This window comes from Lytechinus variegatus, chromosome 3 (genome assembly GCF_018143015.1).
Source record: "Lytechinus variegatus isolate NC3 chromosome 3, Lvar_3.0, whole genome shotgun sequence".
NCBI classification, from domain to species: Eukaryota; Metazoa; Echinodermata; class Echinoidea; order Temnopleuroida; family Toxopneustidae; genus Lytechinus; species Lytechinus variegatus.
Window position 1 is genome coordinate 54,246,176 of NC_054742.1, and position 8,745 is coordinate 54,254,920.

The window sequence follows — 8,745 nt, forward strand, 5'->3', positions numbered from 1 at the left end:
TCAATCGCAACTCTAAAAATCATGCGCAAGTCCCAAATGCGCGTTGTTGATTGGTCGAAAATCAAATTGCGCATGATTTATAGAGTTGCGATTGATTGCAACTCTTTCTGCAACGGGCCCCTGATACGCTCCTCTACAATAATGATAGTAGATTAGAAAGGAAATCTTTACACAATACAGCAACAGGCCTTAACAAAGGCTCCAAGCCTGATATTTTTATCACTAAGTTTTTTAGTAATTTTCTTCAGTAGTTACCACCATGATAACCATAACACGATTGTGTGGAGCATATATCCATGATATGATTAGGATGAAAGGTAATGATTTCATTATAAATATTTGTCCTCTTGAATTTCAGGCTGTAAGCAGTTGTCATAATAGTAAGGCGCACAGAAAGCTTCAGTTATCCCATTATAAACAAATGTGTCATATGTTGTTCATAATGAACAGAACTCATAGAAACACTCCTGTAATGAAATACATGTATAGTTGATATGAAAAACTGTTGTGTGTATTTTTTAAACACTGTTATTTCATGTAAAGTTTCTTTTGCTATCACTAAACATTTTTATTTTCATCAGTGATTGGTATGAGGTATTGATCTTTATTGATTAATTAATATATTTGTTCATTCATTTCACAAACTTATTCAGCAAAGCTTCTTTTCAATATGAACAAAAATTCATTAAAATTCACCATAGACTTGTAAGATCTTTATTTTTTCTCATATCATATTAACTAATTGATTTGTCGGTCAAACTTTCAGTGTATGATTAAAATGACTCGTGAATGACTTGACAACTGTCACTTCATAAACACACAGTCTAAGTTTACATTGGGTCAGCTATGGTATCACCCATAAGGGACTTGATTATACAGCTCAGTAGTCAACAGATGATATTCATACTGGTAGTATCAATATAATCAATGTCACACAACTGCATTTATGTGATCAGTTTGATAGGACCTGGGAGCTATAAACTTTTAGTTACTAGGACCCTCTCATGAAACATGTTAAGTGAAATCAATTATATTCCTTATCCATGCTCACAACTGTGAAAACGCAGTTATGTCATCAGCTGGTATTAATAGGGGGTATCTCCATTGTATATTCCTTTCAAATGATATAGCCTTGTGCATGTGTCACTGATATGACCAATCAGTATACTCATTTTTGTGTACTGGTACACAGGATACGGACACTATACATTTTTTCTAGATAGATGTATTTAAAGCATTGCTTTCTTTCTGAAGTTTGATTCTGATTTGTTCAATTTCTTTTATCAAAATAAGGTCAAGGTAGGTATATTGATTGATTGAATTCTTTTTTAATTCAAACAAATGGACAAAGTTAGTAGGAACAAATCAGAATATGAACAACAGAAATGAAAAGTTATATAGTTTGTTACATAAGTAGTATTTTCTGTAATGTACTACATGTGTTTATCACCTTGAAAAAGTGTGCCATGAATGTTTTGAGTGAATGTGCCAATTTAAAAATCTTGAATCTGCAGTCAATACTTTGATACCTTGATTTTATTAAACATACATTGAGGTAAAACTAAATATGCACAAAAAATCTTCAAAAACACAATGGTCATTGAACATATTGACATGTGACTTGATTAAACTGCAGAAGATTCCAAATGCAGAAGTTGTCACCTGTGCATTGTCCCAATTGCATCCATTGATTTGACTATTGTAAAGGAAAGATATCCACGAATGTCTCCCTTTTTTGTTGATATATTTTTCCTACCTTTTTTGGTTGACTGGTATAAAGACTTTTGGTTGACTGGTATAAAGACTTTTTTGGTTGACTGGTATAAATACTTTGGTTGACTGGTATTAAGACATTAAAAGATCCACTAACTAGAGGGGTTGGGGGGGATGCCCTCAAATATTGCCACAACTTTGATTTCCTCAGGTTTTATGCAATAACTAGGATAATGTATGCAAAAATCATGCATACTTCACTGATAACCCAATTTAAACTTACTTGATTGATACAGTTACATATATGTTTATGTAAAATGGAATTCAGCAAAAAGTTGCATAAAAAAATCCAGTCTGATTTTATGGTGTGTATGCTAGTTTTTCTTTTAATGTTTACTTTAGTTTGGCCTTGTACACCATTTTATGACAAACATTGCTGCCATTGAGAATAATGAAATGTCTTGCCATTTTAATGTACCTTCTTGTCTCTCTACCTACATGTCAGTATTGTGCCTCTCATGCATATTTGCTTTCTTTGAAAAAAAAATCTATGCTACCATTATACACATGTCTGGAGAGAATATGCTGCTAAATTTCTTCATAGGATGCTAAGAATATGATGAAATTTGTATAGCAAAAAAGTTAAGATAGACTTCTTTTTTATAGGAAATGTTAAATACTCTTCAAGTGGGGAAAAAAGATGATTCTAAACCATGCTTTCAGTGATGAAAATTAGATTAAAAAAAAAAGAGCCCAAGTGAAGTAAACTTAATACATGAATACTAAAACCAGGAACTGTCCAGACTATTACCCAATACTAGTTTTAAGTTTTTGGAAGACCATATGAATGTCAGGCGAAATTCAACTTCAACCATTAATGAGAGCATAAAATAAATGTTGTGTGTTTTATTTTCCATTTCGTTTGATCATCAGTTTGTGAAATCAGAGCAAATATGATTCTATTTTAATGGTTCCAATTGTGTTTTGGTTTTAAAGCAAAGTGATTGAAAGAGTGTGTAATGTGTGAACTTATTTTTAAGGAGCATGTTTCCAGGGTATTACTATTACCAATGTAATTTGATATTCAGATTTTACAAAAAGCATATTCTGTCATTGAAAATTTTGATGTCTCTGAATACAGACATGAAATATTTTTTTTTCATTTTGAGAAACACAAATATATACTACGGTAGTTTCTGTATTTTAATATACTCTTGGGGAAAAAAATATATATATATATATATTATTGAAGCTGAATCATAAACTTGTAATAATGTGAAAATTAATGAAGTTTCCATCAGTACTACCTTCATAAGCTATTCATATTTCCTTATTTTGTAAATATATATTTTTTTTCGATTCATAGTTCATGTTGTCAGAACTTTTTTTGTTACTCATGGCTGTAGTAAGTGCAGCATACTTTATTTGGCTTAAATGTATAGTTCCTATGTCTTAACCATAGGAAATGCTATATCCATGTTGTCACTCTGACAAATTTATTTGATTTGATATTTGTTATTAGATTATTTCAAAGATCTCTGGCTGACGAGTGAGTTTATAAAAGTTGCAGTTATTGTGAACTCGTGCATGTGTGTGGGAGTTAAAACATTGCACTGTTGTTGTTAGTCATTGTGCATTATAAATGCAGAGTATATTTTGTAAACTATATTGATGAGAAAATGAATAAAACCACAATTTGAAGTCATACGATTATATGCCATTTTATTTTTATGATTTGTTTCACTTTACAAGGTATTGTTACTCAAAATGATTGATGGTGTTTTTTGCTCTGTTACAGTTTGCCTCAGAACGTGCTCGCCATTTCACTTTTGATTTTATCTTTTTTTGCCATATTTTTAAGATTGCATTGCAGGCAAAGGAACACATAACATCAATACACCTTTTATTTTTCTTCTAATTTCCTCACTGCACAACAAACTTGGACCGTTTCATAATGTTCGTCGCAATGGCGAATGTGTTGATACAGGAATGGCGCAACACGCATGGCCAACTCGAGCCTCTAGAAGCAAACTCCGCCGCATTTCCCACTTATCTGTCGACGTGTCGAATATTGATATGACGTCACCACTTGATTCCAAGAAAGGGCCAGGTTTCCCAAGAATGACTATTTTGCATCCTGAAAATATACAGAATGATTACCACACAATTCCATGCAAGTTCATGAATTAAAATGGATATTTTAGAACATTAGAGGCCCAAGCTCATGAAAATGTGGATTTTTTTTGTTCATCATATCAATGTAATCTTTTAAGATATCATTTATTGAAGTTATATCAGTGATCAGAACAAAAATAAAACGGAGGTATTGACATTCGCATTGCTCAATGGCCATGATAGATACCATCTTTCACTTCCCATTCACCTCAAAACTACAATACTTAGTAACATAACAACTAAAAATGGAAATATCAAAGATTCGTCATTATACGCAAATGTGACTTTTTAAGCTACTTACCAACTGCCACGGTATTGGCGCCGTAGTTTCCCTCTTCAACTTCCGTTACTGAACGCCACGATTCTTTGACGTCATCATACACATCTATAGAAGATGTGGAACTATCGTCATTCGGGAAGTGACGTATACAACTGAAGCCACCGACGAGAAAGAGATTTTTGTTGATCCGCAAAAGAGAAGCATGGCATCTTGGTGTCGGCAGTCCGCTGACTTTTGTCCAGCTTTAAAGAGGGGACAAGTAAGGATTGTAGTAAGGTTATTTATGTCTGTTATGGAGGGATCGAAGGAAGTAGAGTGTGTGTGTGTGAGTAAGATAATCTGGGGTAATAATATACTCCCACATTACAAAATTATATGGTGAAATTCATAATCATTTACATTGATCTAATTTCGACATTTTAAAAGCCGATGTTTTTTCTTCTAAAACCTAATTGTCGACTGGCGACACTGGGGTTAGTGGCATTATTGCCGCATTATTGGCGTGATACATGTACGTTTAGAAGCCATTAATACACTTGTTTCAAAAGCAAGACGGTCTAAACTCATCTAATTATTATTGTTTTAATTATGCAGGACTTTGATGTTTAGACAATCATAACCCACAACAAAGAAACTGTTGTAGAATATGGTTCACAAGTTAAACTACGTACCTGTTGTCATGCGGCGAATAACACTCTACAACACCTGTCAGAAATGTGCTGGCACTCTTGTAGAAGCCATCGTAGGCATTGGCGCCGTTTTCATCGTTGGAATGTTGGTGACCGTTATCATGATCCGCGTATTGAGCTGTCATATCATTAGAAGCACCACCGGCGACCCACAGGTGGAAGTTGTAGGCGGCAGCGGCCGTTGCATAGCGCGGGAAACTTAGTGGTGCCACCTGGCGCCAACTGTCTGTATATGGCGAGTACCTATCGACAGCCGCCAAGGCTCTGTTGATAGAAGACAACGTTTCATCTGTTTTAGGATATTTATTTAAGGTCAAGTGGTATTCTAAAGGAGAAATGATTACATGTAATACACGCATGTAGCTTCTGTTCTGATAAACGTACGGACTTTCCCCTTGTTCACGGGGGAGGGGTAGGATTGGGTTATTTTTTTTAAGTAAAAAGACGCCTTTAAAAAATAATGAAAATGGAGTTATGAAGGCTTACATTTTGCGTGGATTTTTCTTTGAAAGTATAACTTTTTATTAAAACGAGGCTTATTTTTAATAGTTTTTATGTACACAGCCTTTCCCGCATTATGTGCCCAAAGCAAAGAGATAAACTCTTAAAGGGATGGTCCGGGCTAAAAATATTCATATCTTAATAAAATTCACAGAGCCAAATGCTGAAAATTTCATCAAAATCGGTTAACAAATAACAAAGTTATTGAATTTTAAAGTTTATCAATATTTTGTGAAAATATTTATATGCACATCGTTATGAATATTCATTAGGTGAGCTGATGATGTCACATCCCCACTTTCCTTTTACTTGTGTATTATACATGAAATCACAAATTTTTCATTTTTTCTTACATGTGTAAACGATGTGTCTCCATTATGATGAAATAAGTTGCGGCAATAAATAACCAATGCACTTAATCAGTTGTCAATACAATTTTCTCGGTAGAAAAAAATTGAATAAACCCTTCTTCATATAAAAGAACAAGTGGGGATATGACATCATCAGTCCTTCTAATGAATGAATATTCATAAAGACATGCCTAGCACTGTTTCACCGGAAAAATAAAAATCTTTAAAATTCAATAACTTTGTTATTTGTTTTCCGATTTTGATCAAATTTCATCATTTTGCTTTGTGAATTTTACTCTATTTTTTGAGATATAAATATCTACAGCCTGGACCATCCATTTAGAGAAAAAGCAAAATGAAAATTATAAAATAAAAATAGTTTGGTGTATAGTGAGACCAAAATGCGTTAGGGTATGCCATCCAGTTTTTAAACTGTTATCAAACTCAGCTTTTCTGTAGAACGTTTACCCAGTAATTTATACAATCAGCGTTATTGAAACTCCTGCCAAATATATAGGTCATTGCCTATTCAATTTCTTAGTACAATTGCAACTTCAATCTGGTGAAAATTAAATATTTCAAAGCGCAACCTGCCTTCAATATAAAAATTAATTTATAGAGGTGCTGACATTGTTTTACATTTCTGCTCGAAAAAAAGGTCCACGGGTCGGTTTTTTTTGTAGATTGTAAATAATGACATATGATAAGGCCTATGCGAGGTAATATAACTAAAGCTGCACAGATATGTACGAGTGGAGATGGTATATCACAAGTCCTACACTATGATAATATAACTTAACGGGGTAAGTTAGGCCAGTGAAACAACCTCGGGTAGCCTGCAAAAAAATAAGAGTTTAAACTTTGTCTTACCCTCCATCACTCCCTTGACCACCGATCACATAAATCTGCCCGAAGAGAGCCACCATTTGATGAAAGACACGAGCCTGTTCAAGGTCAGCTAGGCGATACCACTTCGCTTTCAGCAGGTCGTACACGTGAAAGAGACGACTGGGTTGGAAGTGGTTACTGCTTGCATCACATGGCAACTGGACATGACCACCTGTATGATATTATCAGTGATAAATTAATTCCAAATATAATCATGACAATACAATTAATTGTTCTCAAGAAAATAAAGCCTGAAAAATTAAAGAACAATATCTTATTTGAACGTCTGTGATTCATGCTTAAAGACCTTGAACTTGAATATACATGACTTAGTACATGAAATAGTGGTTCCGGTTTATTGGTAGATATCTCACCTTTCCTCATTAACTTGACCACCCTTCAGGTCGCCATCGATTTCTAGCAAAAAGCTAATATCAGTGATCTCGTGCATTCATGATTTGCGAATGTTAGTAGTTAATGTAAGGCCTCTGTTCTTTTCAGTAGATTTGATGAGTTCCTATGACTTTCCTACGTTGCAAGCTACGTCATTTGTGTTTGAACGCAGAACAAATCTGTCGGAAAGTATCCTCCCCCTCTTTTAAATACTAAATGCATAAGTATTATGATCATTGCTGTATCTGGTGGGTGTTCCATACAGCTGTTCGTAAATTAAGAGCGACTTTAAGAACAACTGGTGAATGGTGAATATCATTTACCACAAGATAAGGATTACCAGTCGTTCTTAAAGTCACTTATAACTTACGAACATCTTTATGAAACAGCCCCCAGATGCGGATGATCAGGATGGTACTCGCCTGCAATATAAATGGAGTTGTGAATGTAACAGGCTGTATGATGATGCATGGCCACAGGTAGTTCTGCAAATGTTGCCCATTCTTCCCATCTCTTAGTTCGCCTGCGCTCAAGCTTCTCAATGTCACTGTGCACAGAATCCTCCTTCCATGTTTTAGAGATCCCACCTGAACGTACTATCTGAATGCCTGTTTCGTCCTCTGCAGATTCATGACTGATACTCTTTCCAAGATCGTCATTTGACGCAGACGGGGACACTGATTCATCCTGAGATGATTTGACCTGGATCGAGGTTGTGTCAATTTCGTGATATGATGGAAATTTCTCAGGTTTCGTGTTCAGTGACTGCGATGATTTGATTAATGCAGGTGAACTTGGGATTGAAGAGAGAGACCAATCACTTCGAGAATGAGACGAAGACTGCTCTGCCTTTGATGAACTGATTTGTCCCTCGTCAGGCGTCTGAGAGAAACGAATGGCATTGTTAGCGATGGTAGAAACCGACCAATCACTTCGGGAATGAGAAGAAACCCGGCTTTCTTTTGGTGAACCGATGCTTATCTCTTCATCAGACATCTTTGAAGGATGGTCAGTGATTGATTCAGAGTCGAGTCTTGTCACCGAGCGGCAGGCTATTATTTCTGCTATGCGTTGTCTAATGATTGGGGGATCGAAGTGGAGCTGATCAAAGTCCAAACAAGATGCTCGCTTCTTGGCATCTTGAATATATCGCCTCGCCGATTCATTAGAGATTGAGTTAAGGTGGCTCTTCTCGATGCTTTCAAGCTTTTTAAGGGATATGTACTCAAACTTTACATGTCTTAGCAGCCTTAAATTTGAGCTAACGTCCCTCTTGTGGTGTTTCAGCCACAACAAGACAGCATACAAGATATCCATTTCCCCGTTTATACATAGTTTGTCATCTGACAAGATGCATGATGCATGTTCAACAGGACACAGGGCGAAATGTTCTGACAAGGATACCTCAACAAAGTGGGTTCGAATGTAAGACATGATTTCCTTGTGAAGATCATGCAGACCTGCAGTTTGTGCCAAGCAGAAAGCTCCGATGCATTCACCTTTCCATGTATTCAGGAGAAATAATTGAAGTGCATTCGTGAGATTATTGATCGAAAGAAATAGTGATCCTCTCAGAAGCTGAGAAACCTGACTGAATTGAATCTCAAGATCACCTTTGTACATGTAACCTAGAATGTCACGGAAAACGTCCGCAGACATGTCTGAAATGAAGATACTCTGCAAATCACTGTCGTCGGTCTTACTATTGTTGAGAAAGAATTTTTCGAAGTATTTACTGTTGGCCGCCAGGACAACT

The 8,745-nt window shown here is 35.6% G+C and overlaps 1 protein-coding gene across 1 annotated transcript; it reads right to left on the bottom strand.

Annotated features, from left to right (window-relative positions):
• Positions 1-2,229: 2,229 nt before the first annotated feature.
• On the bottom strand, positions 2,230-7,020 carry LOC121411381 (kelch-like protein 2). The gene is made up of 4 exons (XM_041604073.1): positions 6,579-7,020; positions 4,840-5,121; positions 4,190-4,410; positions 2,230-3,850 (listed from the first exon to the last, which is right to left on the bottom strand). Exons 1-4 carry the CDS (start codon positions 6,632-6,634, stop codon positions 3,663-3,665), a joined length of 747 nt encoding a protein of 248 aa, XP_041460007.1. The 5' UTR covers positions 6,635-7,020; the 3' UTR covers positions 2,230-3,662.
• Positions 7,021-8,745: the final 1,725 nt, after the last annotated feature.

Bases quoted from the DNA above. Each gene is read 5' to 3' on its own strand.
- LOC121411381 (XM_041604073.1), bottom strand. From the start codon at position 6,634: ATGGTGGCTCTCTTCGGGCAGATTTATGTGATCGGTGGTCAAGGGAGT. The intron at 5,122-6,578 runs GTAAGACAAAGT...TTCTATCAACAG, and splicing joins GGTCAAGGGAGTGATGGAGG to AGCCTTGGCGGCTGTCGATA. The intron at 3,851-4,189 runs GTAAGTAGCTTA...GTATATTTTCAG, and splicing joins CGCCAATACCGTGGCAGTTG to GATGCAAAATAGTCATTCTT.